Source organism: Lissotriton vulgaris, chromosome 10 (assembly GCF_964263255.1).
Source record: "Lissotriton vulgaris chromosome 10, aLisVul1.2, whole genome shotgun sequence".
NCBI classification, from domain to species: domain Eukaryota; kingdom Metazoa; phylum Chordata; class Amphibia; order Caudata; family Salamandridae; genus Lissotriton; species Lissotriton vulgaris.
In genome coordinates, this window is record NC_141698.1 from 20994150 (window position 1) to 21012827 (window position 18678).

At 52.0% G+C, this 18678-nt stretch overlaps 1 protein-coding gene across 5 annotated transcripts in view; it reads left to right on the forward strand.

The window, feature by feature from the left end:
• Window positions 1–18678, forward strand: part of FLNA (filamin A) — a 271749-nt gene that overhangs the window by 100247 nt on the left and 152824 nt on the right. For 4 of the 5 annotated variants that reach the window (XM_086940275.1, XM_086940274.1, XM_086940276.1 and 1 more), the window contains exon 2: window positions 15062–15506. In XM_086940275.1, the coding sequence (XP_086796401.1) occupies window positions 15143–15506 (364 nt within the window). In that variant the 5' untranslated portion in view covers window positions 15062–15142. Of the gene's footprint in view, window positions 1–14554; window positions 14649–15061; window positions 15507–18678 lie in introns of those variants that run through there. The other variant, XM_086940273.1, reaches the window with a different exon arrangement.

Genomic DNA, 18678 nt, shown 5'->3' on the forward strand with positions numbered 1-18678 from the left:
ACTGCCTCCCTAACTCGATGTATCTTGTCAGAAGCTCTCACGTCAGGGCGGACCCTGTCACTTCTGGAAAAATTTACACTAGACCTCGAAGACCTCAACAACTACTGGCCCATCACTCATGTACCACTCACAGCCTCCCTCACTTAAGGTATCTTCTCAGAAGCTCTCAAGTCAAGCTTGATCCTGTCACTGCTAGAGAAACCTACCCTAGACCCCGAAGATTTTGCCAACTACTGGCCCATCACTCACGTACCACTCATTGCCTCCCTAACTCGAGGTATCTTCTCAGAAGCTCTCAAGTCAAGCCCGATCCTTTCACTCCTGGAGAAACCTACCCTAGACCTGAAGTCCTCGCCAACTACTGGCCCATCACTCACGTACCACTCACTGCCTCCCTCACTGAAGGCATCTTCTTAGAATCTCTCAAGTCAGGCCTTATCCTGTCACTTCTGGAGAAACCTACTCTAGACCCCAAAGACTTCACCAACTACTGGCCCATCAGTCACATACCACTCACTGTGTTCCTCACTTGAGGTATCTTCTCAGAAATTCTTAAGTCAAGCCCGATCCTTTCACTCCTGGAGAAACCTACTCTAGACCCAGAAGACTTCGCCAACTACTGGCCCATCGCTCACGTACCACTCACTGCCTCCCTCACTCAAGGTATCTTCTCAAAAGCTCTCAAATCAAGCCCGATCCTTTCACTCCTGGAGAAACCTACTCTAGACCCCGAAGACTTCGCCAACTACTGGCCCATCACTCACGTACCACTTACAGCCTCCCTCACTCGAGGTATCTTCTCAGAAGCTCTCAGGTCAGGCCTGAACCTGTCAGGCCTGAACCTGTCACTGCTGGAGAAACCTACTCTAGACCCCGAAGACCTTGCCAACTACTAGCCCATCACTCACGTACCACTCATTGCCTCCCGCACTCAAGCAGGTATCTTCTCAGAAGCTATCAAGTCAGGCCCTATCCTGTCACTGCTGGAGAAACCTACTCTAGACCCCGTAGACATCGCCATCACTCACGTACCACTCACAGCCTCCCTCACTCGAGGTATCTTCTCAGAAGCTCTCAAGTCAGGCCAGAACCCGTCACTGCTGGATAAACCTACTCTAGATCCCGAAGACCTCACAAACTACTAGCCCATCACTCACGTACCACTCAATAGCTCCCTCACTGAAGGCATCTTCTCAGAAGCTCTTAAGCCAGGCCTGATCCTGTCACTTCTGGAGAAACCTACTCTAGACCTGAAGACCTCGCCAACTACTGGCCCATCACTCACTGCCTCCCTCACTCGAGGTATCTTCTCAGAAGCTCTCAAGTCAGGCCCTATTATGTCACTGCTGGAGAAACGTACCCTAGTTCTGAAGACCTCGCCAACTACTGGCCCATCACTCACGTACCACTCACTGCTTCCCTCACTCAAGGTATCTTCTCAGAAGCTCTCAATTCAGGCTCGATACTGTCACTGCTAGAGAAACCTACCCTAGACCCCCAAAGACTTTGCCAACTACTGGCCCATCAGTCACGTACCACTCACTACCTCCTTCACTCAAGGTATCTTCTCAAAAGCTCTCAAGTCAGGCCCTATCCTGTCACTGCTGGAGAAACCTACCCTAGACCCTGAAAACCTCGCCAACTACTGGCCCATCACTCACGTACCACTCACTGCCTCCCTCACTCGAGGTATCTCATCAGAAGCTCTCAAGTCAGGCCTGATCCTTTCACTTCTGGAGAAACATACTACTGGCCCATCACTCATGTACCACTCATTGGCAAAATCAATGAAAAAGCAATATGTGTTCAACTCTGTCCTTGCATCAATGCTAACCATCTCCTGCGTGGTTACCAGTCTGACTTCAGATCACACCGCAGCACGGAGACCGATACTTTAACATCACAGACAATGTCTTGTTGACCACAGACGAAGATGACCCTGCCTCCTGCTGTTCTGCACCTTTCAGCTCCCTTTAATGCAGTCAACAATACAACTCTCATATTTATCCTGGCGTCTCAAATGGGACTCACTGGCCCATGTCCTTCACTGGTTCTCCTACCTTTCCAAACAACACCGGTGTGTTCACATGGACACCTCCTGGTCACAAGAGATCCCGATCACACGTGGAGTCTCCCCAGGTTCTATTCTATCTCCTATCGTTTTCAACCTTTACTTGGAGCTCTTGATGCTCTGCACACAGTTAACAGCTTCAAGATTTACTGACATGCCGATGATACACAACTCTACTTGAAAGTGGTTTCTACTTCAGAGATCCAGCGCCTCAAACTCTGCTTACACACCATCCAGACCTGGAAGTCCAGTATCCACCTGAAGGTCCACCCAACCTACACACAGTTTGTGCTACTTGCCAAGGACAACAAACACAACACAGTTCGAACCTGGCTCAATTACAGGAACCGTGACGGCTTTGAAGCCCAGCTTTCACGGAATGCCAAGTCATTTGTAGGGGTGGGCAGCATTTGCGTAGTCGCGCTATGCAAAGCTCATCAAAATGGTAAAAAATCTCTGAGGACGCAGAGTTTCGCGAACACGCGGAATTGCTTGTTCCGCCCGTTCGCAATGCTTTTTTCCTGTTCACGAACACTGTTTGCGTGCTCGGGGGTGGGCCGGTTTGAAATATCTCACAAACACGCATTTTGAAAGCGCGAACAAGCAAAAAATTCTGCTAAGCCGCCAGTCGCGGAATTTTGGGCAATTCTGCGTTCTCTGTGGAACATAAAATTACCCAAATTCCGTAAGTGGAACGGAATTTACCGCCCAGGCCTAGTCATTTTGATTCACCATGGACACCAACCTCCCCCTCAAGGAACACATTGCTGATAAAAACAAAGATGGCCTGATATCCTCTCCCTCACCCAATCAAAGTGAAATTGTTTCTTCCGGAAAGGGACTTCAGAACTGCTGTTAAAGTTCTTGCACTCTTGTATCACAATGGTAGTAATACCCTAATCCCAGAATTAACACTGGCACCCCTTAGGGGGCTTCCTGTACACCACAGAACGCCTCATCCAGGGCCTGAAGAAATATGGCCACCTCACCCATATCCTGATGGAACTCTGTTGCCAGCTCGCACTGCATTCAAACGAAGCTGTATAATTTACAAAGCCATCACAACCAGCTCATTTGTCATGCAGACATGCTCACCGCCTCTGGTGGCTCTTTCTACACCCGCAGCCAGGACGCCACCAGATTGCAGACTAAGAAGTGCAAAAAAGAAAAAACAAAACAGCAGGCCTTTTCCATCTATGCACCCAGTAGCTCTTTTTTCAATTTAAAAATGTTATCGATTACATGAATTTTGGGGGACACTTAAAGCTGTCTCTAGGCCAGACCTAGGAATGGGCGCGAAAATATTTCTGCACTTGTGCATTTCATTGGCTGAACACAATTTGCGCTTTCTCACTTTGTGCACACATTTTAACCACCAGTGAGTTCATGCAACAAGTACATATTTGGGGTATCACTGCCTACAAATTAGGGACAAAAGCACGCTCATTAGCAGGTGTGAGAGATATACAAGCTGTAGTGCTTTTGCAATGCTGCTTGCACTGTGATTTTAATGAACCAAATGTGTGTTTGCCCCAGTATTGGAACTTTCACAGATTCCCATGGTTTTGTATCATTCCCGTCGTCGGAATGGGAGTCTCTGTAACAAAATGACATAGCAGTAGGTACAAAAGAGAAATAAAACAAGCATTTGCAATGCAATGGTCTCGGCATCATTAAAGGTAGAGCTATTGGCATTGCTCATGACATTTTTTTTCTTTAAATCACAAATAAATGGGCATTGTCATTAACATTGCCAATACACAGCACTCTGCACTCAACAGCACACAATGCTCTGCACACTCACTACTCTGCACACTCACCACTCTGCACACTCACCACTCTGCACACTCACCACTCTGCACACTCACCACTCTGCACACTCACCACTCTCCACTCTGCACTCTGCACTCTCCACTCTGCACTCTCCACTCTGCACTCTCCACTCTGCACTCTCCACTCTGCACTCACCACTCTGCACTCACCACTCTGCACTCACCACTCTGCACTCACCACTCTGCACTCACCACCATTTTGAGGATATACAAATTTCTTGGAAAGCCAACAATAAATAACATTCTTAGGTCGGTCCCCCGGGAATCGGTAAAATGCTGATCTGTACAAATAAGTCTTTACTTTTGTAGCTCATTCTCCTTTGACAAGTGTAGTAAGGATTTGGCTCTTTTCAAAATTACACCGGAGTATCAATCAAAAAGTCCCCATTCTACGTCCGTCTTGTCGGGTCTTAAAGTTAATTCCTCTGTTCGTGGAAGGAGGAGCCACGCGTGTGACCAGGATGGCCGCGTGAGAGCTCGGCTCCGCCGACCTCCGTTACCAGCCTCCACATACTGGCATTAATCCTGTGCTATAAACCCGCTCCCGTAAAGATCTGGCAAAGCGACGACTCCCGCTGTTTACCCGGGCCACCTACGGTACTCGAGACCGAAGTTATACCGGGTTGTGGTCTGCGGCCTACTAGCATCTGAAGCAGGGGGCTTGAGTAGACGAGGAGCCCGTCACTAAGTGTAAAAACATTGGGGCCGCAAACCGAAGTCAGCGGTCCGGCCACGTGAACTACCCCAAATGCATGCGCCTCCAGCGCGATGGCAGACCTAGCGGGAGTGAGGTGGTGGCGATGCGGCCATTGTGAGGCCGTGGCGCCGTGAACTCCTCCTGATTTGCCCTGTGAGGTGCACGGAGGGGGCTACCCGTCGTGGACATGAAGCACCCTGCTCCGGGGCGGCGAGCCAGTGCAGGCGGTGCTTCAGCGCTACTCTAGGGAGAGAGGAATCATGCACAGAGGCTCCGGTGAGCAGTGTGTTGGGGGTGCCCGTGCCGCCCCTCCTTGAGGCATATATAAAGCCCCATGGTGCCTGTGTGTAGCGAGGTGGGCAGGTTGCACAGTTGGTGCGCACTAAATTGGCTGTGTGGCGAGCAGTGGTGGCCAGGTTGGCGCCCTGTTTGGTTGTACAGAACTGTGGGAAAGCGGCTGCCCTGGGGACTTCCTTGTAGGCAATGCCCTACCTTGCTGCGGTGTGTCTACCCTGCTAGTAATGTTGTGGGGTGAGCCGGGCAGCTGATTGGAGACGCGGCGCACATACAACCCCAAGCCTTACAGTCCCCGTTCCTTCCGCGCGTTCAGCCGGCGTTGACGGCCTCAGCCCCGGGTCTGCCGCGGCCGGTCCTGCAGTAATGGGCACGGCGCATGCGTAAGCCCGAAACCTTCCATTGGGCACGGCGCATGCGCAAGCAGCGGGAGGTATTGCTAGCGTCTCAGCTTCCGAGGAGGACAGCGCGTTCGCGTGCGCGTGGCCGGCGCAAATCGCCTTGCGCGCGGCCAGTGCTGTCTTCCTGGGAAGCTGAGCCGCTAACAATAAGGTCTCTGGCGAGAGCGAGCTTCTCTCGCTTCTAGCCGAGACCTAAAAAGGCCTAGGCCTCATTCCCTTTTGTAGCATATCCGCCTCTTTTTGTAAAAGAGACCAAACTAAGCATCAGCCAATCAGAAGAGCCTCACCCCATAGAACCCTCCTAAAGGAACCTCAGAGCCTCAGCTTTTCTACCGCACGTTGTGCTTAGGGAGTCTCCTTTGAGCTCTGCTCAATCTCTACTCTTCAGAAGTTTTTCTTCAGGATTTTTCTTAAGGATTGTTAGCTGTTCCTTCCAGGATGTCTGAAAAGGAAAAGAAGAAGGCCCTTTTCAAGCCATGTTCCACCGGTGGCAAGAAAAGGCTTTTGTTGAGGATAAGCATAAAGATTGCATCTACTGCCTCTATCCTGATCATAAGGCTGCGGACTGCAAGATCTACTGCACCTTTTCAACCAAGACCCTCTGGGATCGTGAGGGTAGGCTTCTTACCTGGCTCCAGAAGTTGAAGTCCAGAAAGGACACAGTTTCCAGTGATAGTGAGGACTCTTCATCAGCGTAATCGACTAGAAGGTCAGTCAAAAGGGGTAGGGGTTCCCCTTCTCCTTCTGTGGAGCATCCTTCTAAGGCCTCAAAAAAGACCCCCAGAGAGTCTGAGAGCCATGGTGAAAAGCAGAGGGTAGGACCATCTACGCCTTCTTCGGCTATGAAGACTGATCCAGCCTTCAAAAAACCCTCTTCTCAGTCTTCTGGAAAGTCTGACAGAAGTTCCAAGTCGTCGACGATGAAGGCGTCGTCGAATAAGGCTCCGTCGACGAAGAAATTGAAGCCTAAGCTTAAGATGGTACCGTCGACGGGCTCGTCCATGGGGCAATCGACGACAGTCGAAGGGGTCGACGGCGCCGACGAAGTGTTCGTCGATGGTGGTGATGACAGTGTCGTCGTCGAGGGCTTCGACGACGACAACATTGACGACGACGACGGCAGGAGCGTCGTGGTCTCGGCGTCGACGACGACCATCTTGTCGTCGAGTGTTCTTTCGTCGACGACGCCTATTCCGTCAACGAAGCCGACGACGGCAGTATTATCATCACCATTGTTGATGGGATCGTCGACGATTTTATCGTTGGAGAAAAGAATTACGATTTCTTTGACGAGAATTACACCGGACATGACATCTCCTAGGAGAGTTACCCCCTTGCCGCCAGCTCTACTTTTAGAGGCGGATGAGGATGAATCAGAGGAGGACGATCAGGACTCATATGGCTATGCAAACAGTCGATCCCAGCTTCTGGTTAAATGCCAGGAGACAGATTCTGACGGAGAGTACAACCAGGAATGTGGTTATTGTCATCATTCTGCCCAGCCAGAACAGTACTTGAGACAAGATATGGTGTCTGTACCAACATCTTTATTGCAGGACCTTCACAACATGCTGCAGGATTACAAGTCTAGATGTTCACATCCTGCTCCGGTTCCGATTGCGCAAGCCATGCCTGTCCCTGCGGCTCCAGCAATGGCTGCTCCCGAATTGCCAGCCCAGGTGTCATCTCAGCCACAGACACTGGTTCCACAGGAGCCTTCAATACCATTGGACACCCATGATGATTCCTCGGATGAGGATCAAAATTTTGATGACGGTACTGGTCAAGGTACAGAATAGGATGAATATGTCATCCCAGACCCAGCATCTCCATGTCAGGATCCGGTGGACTCCCCGGCAGCGGATATGGGGGTGTTTCATAAGCTAATGGAGAGAGCGACTGGCAGATTCAAACTATCAATGCCTTCGGTTGCCACCGAATGTTTCTTATATGATTTTAAAGAACCTTATAAGATGACAACAAGATCTATCCCTATTGTCCAGCATCTTTGGGATGAAGGCCTTAAAGCAATGAAAAATCCAGCGACGGTGGTCTTTGTACTACTGTGCCTCGAGAAAAAATACAAAGCGCCTGAGGATGGTCCGGCGTCTTTGACGGGACACCCAAGACCGGACTCGGTTATTTCTCAAGCAGCACAAAGGAAGTCGCGCAACCCCTCAGCTCCTTTGACAACTCCTCCAGATAAAGAGGGCAGGAGGTTAGACAACGCCGGGAAGAGGTTCTCTACAATGGCGAGTCTTCTGGTGCGGGCAGCAAATGCCTTGGCGATATTCTGCAGATACGATCGCCAACTATGGTGTGATGTTTCGGCGTACTTGGATCAACTTCCTCCTGAGTCAAAGACAGAAGAGTTACCCCCTTGCCGCCAGCTCTACTTTTAGAGGCGGATGAGGATGAATCAGAGGAGGACGATCAGGACTCATATGGCTATGCAAACAGTCGATCCCAGCTTCTGGTTAAATGCCAGGAGACAGATTCTGACGGAGAGTACAACCAGGAATGTGGTTATTGTCATCATTCTGCCCAGCCAGAACAGTACTTGAGACAAGATATGGTGTCTGTACCAACATCTTTATTGCAGGACCTTCACAACATGCTGCAGGATTACAAGTCTAGATGTTCACATCCTGCTCCGGTTCCGATTGCGCAAGCCATGCCTGTCCCTGCGGCTCCAGCAATGGCTGCTCCCGAATTGCCAGCCCAGGTGTCATCTCAGCCACAGACACTGGTTCCACAGGAGCCTTCAATACCATTGGACACCCATGATGATTCCTCGGATGAGGATCAAAATTTTGATGACGGTACTGGTCAAGGTACAGAATAGGATGAATATGTCATCCCAGACCCAGCATCTCCATGTCAGGATCCGGTGGACTCCCCGGCAGCGGATATGGGGGTGTTTCATAAGCTAATGGAGAGAGCGGCTGGCAGATTCAAACTATCAATGCCTTCGGTTGCCACCGAATGTTTCTTATATGATTTTAAAGAACCTTATAAGAAGACAACAAGATCTATCCCTATTGTCCAGCATCTTTGGGATGAAGGCCTTAAAGCAATGAAAAATCCAGCGACGGTGGTCTTTGTACTACCGTGCCTCGAGAAAAAATACAAAGCGCCTGAGGATGGTCCGGCGTCTTTGACGGGACACCCAAGACCGGACTCGGTTATTTCTCAAGCAGCACAAAGGAAGTCGCGCAACCCCTCAGCTCCTTTGACAACTCCTCCAGATAAAGAGGGCAGGAGGTTAGACAACGCCGGGAAGAGGTTCTCTACAATGGCGAGTCTTCTGGTGCGGGCAGCAAATGCCTTGGCGATATTCGGCAGATACGATCGCCAACTATGGTGTGATGTTTCGGCGTACTTGGATCAACTTCCTCCTGAGTCAAAGACAGAAGCAAAAAAGGTTTTGCAAGAAGGGGAGGAAACATCAAGGGAAGTCATTGACTGTGCCATGGACATTGCCGCAACGGCTTTTCATTCTTTGGCTGGGGCTGTGGTCCTTCGTCGCCAGGGATGGCTTAGGGCGACCTTGTTTAGACCCGGAATCCAGAATAAGATCCTGGATCTACCTTTTGATGGAGAGGCATTATTTGGAAAATTGATAGATGACACTCTCCAAGACATTAAAAAGGATACTGAGACCGCTAAGTCTCTGGGTACGCTTCAGTACCGTAAAGCTCCTTTTAAAGGTTCCAGAGGAAAAAGCATCACCTACGGAGGCTCTTATCAGCAGCAAAGGTATTCATCATATGGCTCAGGTTTGCAATAGTACCGCCAACCTTATCAGCAAAGGCAGGGCCATTCCTCGAATTACTCAAGACCTAATAACAGAGGGAAGCAGGCTCGCCAAGAACGTGATACGTCCAAGAGACAATAGCGGCCTCCTGGCTCTTCCTACTGTGCCCACCTCCGCAAGATCATCAGTAGGAGGCAGGGTGTCACAATACCTTCAGAATTGGTCCATGATAACATCAGACCGTTGGGTGCTAAACATCATTCGAAAGGGCCATACTTTGGAATTCACACAAATCCCACCATCCAAGCCCCCTGCTGCCATTCCATCAAAACATCTGCGTCTTCTGCGGCTCGAAGTTCATCAAATGCTCCTGAAGGGTGCTATAGAGCCGGTCCCCTCCGCCCAAAGAGGAGAGGGATTCTATTCCAGGTTCTTCCTGGTAAGGAAGACGCTTGAGAAATGGCGCCCCATTTTAGACCTCAGGGAGCTCAACACCTATCTCATCTCCCTGTCTTTCCGGATGGTCTCTCTGCAAGACATTCTACGTCTCATCAATCCGGGGGATTTCATGGCCACGCTCGATATCAAAGATGCGTACTTTCATGTGCCGATTCACCCAGCACACAGAAGGTTTCTACGATTTATAGTAGCCAAGAGCCACTTTCAATTCAGGGTTTTACCCTTTGGACTTCGCTCAGCTCTGAGAATCTTCACAAAGGTGCTGGCACCAGTAGCTGCGTTTCTTCGGAAGAATCACTTTCAGGTCTTCCCTTACCTGGACGATTGGTTGCTGAAGGCTCCGTCCCGGGAGGCTGCGAGGGAAGCGGTCAACGCATGTACAAACCTTTTTCAGAATTTGGGTCTCACTCTGAACAAAGAGAAGTAATCTCTGGTTTCATCCAGGACAGCTCGCTTCCTGGGGGCCATCTTGGACTCTAATCTCAAGAAAGCTTTCCGAACCTTGGAGTGGCAGGGAAAACTGCAGACCATGGCGCTAGACTTACGAAGAAGAAGGTGTCTTTCAGTACGCCGTTACAAATCCCTTCTGGGGGTAATTTCTTCATGCATTCCTCTAATTACACACTGCAGATTGAGGATGTGTCCTCTTCAAGAGCGACTGGACATCCAATGGAAACAGATTCACGGGTCGTTCGACGCAAGGTGACCATCACCTCGGCAATGAAAAAAGCTGCTGTGTGGTGGACAAAGCAAGAGAACTTGTCCCAAGGTCTATCGTTCATAAGCGACCCATCTCCTCAGGTTGTGACGACGGATGCGTTGTTGGACAGTTGGGGAGCAGTGCTGCTGGACCTGCATGTCAGTGGACATTGGTCTCCTCAGAACCGTCAGCTCCACATCAATCTCTTGAAGCTCAGGGCGATCAAACTGTCTCTTCAAGCTTTTCTCCCTCGCCTAAGAGGTTCAGAAGTTCTCATCCGGACGGACAACACCACGGCCATGCATTACGTGATCAAGAAAGGAGGAACCAGGTCTCTCCCGTTGTCTCAGGAGGCTCAAGAAATCTGGGAATGGGTGATCCTTCATGGGATTTCGCTGCAGGTGGAACACCTACCAGGGATCTTAAACGAAAATGCCGACAGACTAAGAAGGTCATCCTCAGTCAGTCACGAGTGGGAACTGAACCAACAAGTTCTGGACGAGGTCTTCCAACAGTGGGGCAAGCCTGTGATAGATCTATTTGCCACACCGACCATCAAGAAATGCCGGTCTTATGCAAGCAGGCTTCACCACTAAGGGTCATTGGGGAATGCACTTTCGATATCCTGGTCAGGGGCATTTGTCTACGCCTTTCCCCCCATTCCACTGATCCTGAGGCTTATCAGGAAGATCAAGGTAGAGCCATGCAAGATGATCTTGATAGCCCCTGCTTGGGCGAGACAGTTCTGGTTGACGGAACTCCACCTGTTGTCGCTGGTTCCTCCTCCTCCCTTGCGACCCATTCCAGACCTTCTCACAATGTCCGAAGGGCAGATTTGGCATCCGGATCCAGCGTCCTTGCACCTGACAGCATGGCTCCTGAGCATCGAGAATTTATGAACCTTCCCTTCTCAAATGAAATAAAAGAAGTTCTGTCCCAGGCTAGAGCCCCTTCCTCAAACAAAACTTACCGTCTCAAATGGAGGAGATTTTGCATTTGGTGCAGGAAAGAGGATGTTGACCCTTTCTCTTCACAACCTCATCAAATTCTGCCTTATCTCTTGTCCTTGGCTAAGTCAGGGCTGGCCCATTCATCAATAAAAGTTCATTTGGCAGTGATTTCTAGGTATAGACGGTCAGCATCTGGACCATCTCTTTGGTCTTCCAGGTTAACAGTTTCTCAAAGGATTGTTCCGTGTCTATCCCCCGGTGAGGCCTCCGCCTCCTACGTGGCAATTGAATTTGGTCCTCGCACAGCTCATGAAGGGCCCCTTTGAACCAATACATCGATCAGACATGAAATTCCTTTCATGGAAATTGGTTTTCCTTCTTGCCCTCACATCAGCAAGTCGCATTAGGGAGTTGCAGGCGCTCACAATCCAAGAGCCGTTTCTCCAATTCAAAAGAAATACAGTAATCTTACGAACGAATCCAAAGTTCATTCCCAAAGTGCCCTCGGACTTCCACTTGAATGAACCAGTTATTATTAAAGCTTTCTTTCCTCACCCTACTACTCCAGCGGAGAGGTCGCTACATTCTCTGGATGTACAACGGTGCTTGAAGTTTTACTTGGATCGCATCAAAGGATTCCGTAAATCATCCCAATTATTTATTGCTTTTGGTGGTCCTCATAAGGGCCTCTCTCTTTCGAAGCAGGGTATTGCAAGGTGGATTACAAGTGCCATTCTACATTGCCATAATACAGCGGGTAAGCTGCTGACTAGCAGGGTTAGACCACATTCCACAAGATTGGTGGCTTCTTCAACAGCTCTCTTCGCGGGAGTGCACATCAAAGACATTTGCAGAGCTGCGACTTGGAGCAGTGTGCACACCTTTACAAAGCATTACTGCTTGGATTCCTTGCAACAGGAAGATACGGCTGTGGGCCAGGCGGTCCTGAGGAACCTCTTCCACTAATTGGTGAGCTTTCCTTTTTATCCCACCTTCCTTTTATTCTGCACATTTTGGTTTTCATGTAATGATGACTATTGCAATGTTTATGTATGCCACAAAATGTGCTTATGGCTGACTGCTTACTACTCTGATACAAAAGCATGGGAATCTATGAAAGTTCCAATACTGGGGCAAGAAAATAAGTTACTTACCTGTAACTGTGGTTCCCCGGTATTGGCAACTTTCATAGATTCCCATGCGCCCACCCACCTCCCCGAGGAAAGCTCAGCCTTCAGCAGATATGGTAACTGTTAAACAACGGGTATGAAAATCTGAGGTTCCTTCAGGAGGGTTCTATGGGGTGAGGCTCTTCTGATTGGCTGATGCTTAGTTTGGTCTCTTTTACAAAAAGAGGCGGATATGCCACAAAAGGGAATGAGGCCTAGGCCTTTTTTTCTTTATCTTTTGTACCTACTGCTATTTTATTTTGTTACCGAGACTCCCATTCCGACGACGGGGAATTATACAAAAGCATGGGAATCTATGAAAGTTACCAATACTGGGGAACCACAGTTACAGGTAAGTAACTTGTTTTCTTATGTCGACTCCTATTCACTGCTATCAACTCCTTGGGCCAAGGCTTTATCACCATAGACTTGTAGTGCCTAGAACATCTTTGTTTAAGTGTTTTTATAGTGCAACACACTGTATTAAACGTACTTTGGTGATTGACCCAATCACAATGCAAATTAGGGGAACATGGATGCGTATTTTGGGCGAGACGGGACGAAGGCCCAAGTAGATTTTACCAGTGCTCCTGGTAACTGACAAACACTAAGGTCAAATGCAGCCCTTGGCAGGTTTTACCTCTCGCCTAAGTCAGCACGTGCGCAGTCTGTTTTAACACATTTTGCTAGCTTACAGTGGGTTTAGAGCCCGTCCATTCTTTACCATTGGTTTGCCTCATTCTCACTATCATTGGCTTGCTTCTTATTTGATGGAGGTTGTGGGCTTCACTTCACCATCATGGTACTCTCGCATCTGTGCGTGTGCCTGACAGCCGTGTGTGAGGCCCCTGTGTGTCTGCAGATTGACTTCTGTCCTCTGTGTTGGTGCCTGACAGCCGTGTGGGAGGTCCTCTGTGTGTCTGCAGACTGACTTCTCTCTGCTGTGTGCTGGTGTCTGAGAGCCATGTGTGAGGCCCCTGTGTGCCTGCAGACTGACTTCTCTCTGCTGTGTGCTGGTGCCTGAGAGCCGTGTGTGAGGTCACCTGTGTGTCTACAGACTGACTTCTCTCTGCCGTGTGTGAGGCCCCTGTGTGTCTGCAGACTGACTTCTCTCTGCTGTGTGCTGGTGCCTGACAGCCGTGTTTGAGGCCCCTGTGTGTCTGCAGACTGACTTCTCTCTGCTGTGTGCGGATGCCTGACAGCCGTGTGTATTTGCAGACTGACTTGTCTGTGCTGTGTGCTGGTGCCTGAGAGCCGTGTGTGAGGTCACCTGTGTGTCTGCAGACTGACTTCTCTCTGCCGTGTGTGAGGCCCCTGTGTGTCTGCTGACTGACTTCTCTCTGCTGTGTGTTGGTGCCTGAGAGCCGTGTGTGAGGCCTCTGTGTGTCTGCAGACTGACTTCTCTCTGCTGTGTGCTGGTGCCTGACAGCCGTGTGTGAGGCCCCTGTGTGTCTGCAGACTGACTTCTCTCTGCTGTGTGCTGGTGCCTGACAGCCGTGTTTGAGGCCCCTGTGTGTCTGCAGACTGACTTCTCTCTGCTGTGTGCTGATGCCTGACAGCCGTGTGTATCTGCAGACTGACTTCTCTCTGCTGTGTGTTGGTGCCTGCGAGCCGTGTGTGAGGCCCCTGTGTGTCTGGAGAGTGACTTCTCTCTGCCGTGTGTGAGGCCCCTGTGTGTCTGGAGAGTGACTTCTCTCTGCTGTGTGTTTGTGCCTGACAGCCGTGTGTGAGGCCCCTGTGTGTCTGCAGAGTGACTTCTCTCTGCCGTGTGTGAGTTCACCTGTGTGTCTGGAGAGTGACTTCTCTCTGCCGTGTGTGAGTTCACCTGTGTGTCTGGAGAGTGACTTCTCTCTGCTGTGTGTTTGTGCCTGACAGCCGTGTGTGAGGCCCCTGTGTGTCTGCAGAGTGACTTCTCTCTGTCGTGTGTGAGTACACCTGTGTGTCTGCAGACTGGTACTCTCGCATCTGTGCTGGTGACTAGGAGCCGTGTGTGACGTCACCTGTGGGTCTGCCGTCCCCTGCAGCTGCGTCCTTTGGTTTGTCCTGCTGGTGAATGTTGTATTACACGTGTCTGCCTTTTCCACACATGCCGCAGCCCCTGCACCTCACGTGTGTCCTCTGGCTCTGGGCGCACTGACAGGCTCCGTTTGCCTTTAAGGCAGACCCCGCCCTCGGAGCCCTCCCCTCGGTGTGTATAAAGTTATGCGGCATGCACTCAGTTGCCAGTCTGATCTTTGGCACACTGGTGGCGGCGGCCGTGTCCGTGTTTGAAGACGTCCTTCAGACCCCTTGACTCCGCATCGACTCAATACCCCGAGGTGCCTCACCCAAAACTTCAGAGTCGAGCCCCGCCCTTGAGTGGAGCAGTGCTTGTTTGTGTTGTCCCTGTATTCTAGTTCTCCTTTATGTGTGCCGCGTTTGTGCCCTGCAGACCCCTCTTCTCTCCTCCTAGTTCTCTCCCCCTGGGGGGGGGGGGGGGGAGGGGGGCGGGAGAGGGGGGGGGTGTATGTACTGCTGTGTGTGTTTCTCAGTGACTGAGTGTGAATGTGAGGCAGTGTATGTATGTGAGTGAGTGATTGTGTGTGTATGTGAGTGATGGTGTGTGTGTGTGTGTATGTATGTGAGTGAGTGATGGTGTGTGTGTGAGTGATTGTGTGTGCGCTCCTTGTCGCAGCGCGTTGCCGGTGCCTGCAGCCCTCTGACCCCTCTCGTCTTCTCTCCTCTCCTCTAGGTGCCTTCGCCTTTAAAGCCCGGAGCCTTCCTCCTCCTCCTCCTCCTCCTCCCCCGGGCGGGGCGCACACCAGAGCTTATAATGAGCGGCGCCGGGCGGCTGGCGGCGCAGTCGGGCGGCGGCAGCGGAGCGGTGGTGGACAAGGACGGCGAGATGCCGGCCACGGAGAAGGACCTGGCGGAGGACGCGCCCTGGAAGAAGATCCAGCAGAACACCTTCACCCGCTGGTGCAACGAGCACCTCAAGTGCGTGCAGAAGCGCATCGCCAACCTGCAGGCCGACCTGAGCGACGGCCTGCGCCTCATCGCGCTGCTCGAGGTGCTGAGCCAGAAGAAGATGTACCGCAAGTACAACCAGCGGCCCACCTTCCGCCAGATGCAGCTGGAGAACGTGTCCGTGGCGCTCGAGTTCCTGGAGCGCGAGAGCATCAAGCTGGTCTCCATAGGTGAGGAGAGGAGGTGGGGCGAGGGGGATTGTGGGGTCAGGACATCAAACCGGGGTCCTTGGGTGAGGAAGGGGAGAACCAGGAGGGGGTGGGGAGAACCAGGAGGGGTGGGTTGGGGAGAACCAGACTGAGGATGAATGTGGGGTGAGCCCATCAAACCGGTGTCCACATGAGGGGGAGGGGGGCGCTAGGGCCACTGTAGGTGAAGAGGGGTGTTGGTAAACATGGGCCATGTGTCCATATGGGAGGCGAGGGGGCAGCAGCTCACGGGGTACCGGTTCACACACTTTGAAAAGAGTAGTGTGAACGCATCCAGTTGGTGGGTGATGGGTGGGGTGTGGAAACGCAGCGTGGCGCCTCTGTAGGTGAGGGGGCTGCCACCTGCTTCCGGTCAGGGGGCGTGCACCGGCAATGCACACCCCTTCAAGAAGGTCGTGTAAAGTCTCTGCTCGCTTCTAAAGGATGACGTGGGAGTGAGCATATCTGTGGCAGTATTGCCCCCAGTAGGGGGGGGGGGCTGGAAAGCACCCCCCTCCCCCGGTGGGACACCTGAACGTGTACTGCGCGGTTCCTGTACATCTTACCGTATTCCGATGGTGGCTTCCTGTGGGGCTTGTGCCAAGTAAAGTATAGCTACCAAATGTGGGCTTCACTTGCCACTCTTTCTCCTCCTTTGCCACACAAAACCGAGTTTCATTCCGTCTCTCCAGCTGTGGCACAGTGGTGGGCAGCGCGGGGTGGCACCTGCGAAACTCCCTGGTCGAGAGATGAAGCAGTCGTCACTTAACCATGCACCAAGCTCCCGAGTTCATTGGCGGGTCCGTGGGTACCGCTGGCAGTCCTTCACCAGATGAAGTTGAGGATGCTGCGTTTTTTGGCACGCTGTGCCTAGAAGTACCGGACTGTTGGTGCAGTAGGCAAGGTACTGGTTGTGGTACTCTGCTGTGCCTGGATGCAGCAGTGATTGGCTTGGAGCTGGGGGTGTCCTGTTTGTGGCACTCTGCTGTGCCTGGATGCAGCAGTGATTGGCTTGGAGCTTGGGATGTCATGGCTGTTTCACTCTGCTGTGCTTTGATGCAGCAGTGATTGGCTTGGAGCTGGGGATGTCCTGGTTTTGGTCCTCTGCTGTGCTTTGATGCAGCAGTGATTGGCGTGGAGTTGGGCATGTCATGGCTGTGGCTCTGCTGTGCCTGGATGCAGCAGTGATTGGCGTGGAGTTGGGCATGTCATGGCTGTGGCTCTGCTGTGCCTGGATGCAGCAGTGATTGGCGTGGAGTTGGGCATGTCATGGCTGTGGCTCTGCTGTGCCTGGATGCAGCAGTGATTGGCGTGGAGCTGGGGGTGTCCTGGTTTTGGTCCTCTGCTGTGCTTTGATGCAGCAGTGATTGGCTTGGAGTTGGGCATGTCATGGCTGTGGCACTCTGCTGTGCCTGGATGCAGCAGTGATTGGCGTGGAGTTGGGCATGTCATGGCTGTGGCTCTGCTGTGCCTGGATGCAGCAGTGATTGGCGTGGAGTTGGGCATGTCATGGCTGTGGCTCTGCTGTGCCTGGATGCAGCAGTGATTGGCGTGGAGTTGGGCATGTCATGTCTGTGGCTCTGCTGTGCCTGGATGCAGCAGTGATTTGCGTGGAGCTGGGGGTGTCCTGCTTTTGGTCCTCTGCTGTGCTTTGATGCAGCAGTGATTGGCTTGGAGTTGGGCATGTCATGGCTGTGGCACTCTGCTGTGCCTGGATGCAGCAGTGATTGGCGTGGAGTTGGGCATGTCATGGCTGTGGCACTCTGCTGTGCCTGGATGCAGCAGTGATTGGCTTGGAGCTTGGGATGTCATGGCTGTTTCACTCTGCCGTGCTTTGATGCAGCAGTGATTGATTGGCTTGGAGCTGGGGATGTCCTGGTTTTGGTCCTCTGCTGTGCCTGGATGCAGCAGTGATTGGCGTGGAGTTGGGCATGTCATGGCTGTGGCACTCTGCTGTGCCTGGATGCAGCAGTGATTGGCGTGGAGTTGGGCATGTCATGGCTGTGGCACTCTGCTGTGCCTGGATGCAGCAGTGATTGGCGTGGAGTTGGGCATGTCATGGCTGTGGCTCTGCTGTGCCTGGATGCAGCAGTGATTGGCGTGGAGTTGGGCATGTCATGGCTGTGGCTCTGCTGTGCCTGGATGCAGCAGTGATTGGCGTGGAGTTGGGCATGTCATGGCTGTGGCACTCTGCTATGCCCGGGTGCAGCAGTGATTGGCCTGGAGCTTGGGATGTCATGACTGTTTCACTCTGCTTTGCTTTGATGCAGCAGTGATTGGCTTGGAGCTGGGGATGTCCTGGTTTTGGTCCTCTGCTGTGCTTTGATGCAGCAGTGATTGGCTTGGAGCTTGGGATGTCATGGCTGTGGCACTCTGCTGTGCCTGGATGCAGCAGTGATTGGCGTGGAGTTGGGCATGTCATGGCTGTGGCACTCTGCTGTGCCTGGATGCAGCAGTGATTGGCGTGGAGTTGGGCATGTCATGGCTGTGGCTCTGCTGTGCCTGGATGCAGCAGTGATTGGCGTGGAGTTGGGCATGTCATGGCTGTGGCTCTGCTGTGCCTGGATGCAGCAGTGATTGGCGTGGAGTTGGGCATGTCATGGCTGTGGCACTCTGCTGTGCCTGGATGCAGCAGTGATTGGCTTGGAGTTGGGCATGTCATGGCTGTGGCACTCTGCTATGCCCGGGTGCAGCAGTGATTGGTGTGGAGTTGGGCATGTCCTGGTTTTGGTCCTCTGCTGTGCTTTGATGCAGCAGTGATTGATTGGCTTGGAGTTGGGCATGTCCTGGTTGTGGTACTCTGCTGTGCTTGGATGCAGCAGTAATTGGCTTGGAGCTTGGGATGTCCTGGTTGTGGCACTCTGCTGTGCTTTGATGCAGCAGTGATTGGCTTGGAGTTGGGCATGTCATGGCTGTGGTACTCTGCTGGGCCTGGATGCAGCAGTGATTGGCTTGGAGTTGGGGATGTCCTGGTTGTGGCACTCTGATGTGCCTGGATGCAGCAGTGATTGGCTTGGAGCTGGATGTGTCCTGTTTATGGCACTCTGCTGTGCCTGGATGCAGCAGTGATTGGCTTGGAGTTGGGGGTGTCCTGGTTGTGGCTCAGCTGTGCCTGGATGCGGCTGTGATTGGCTTGGAGCTGGGGTGGGTGGGG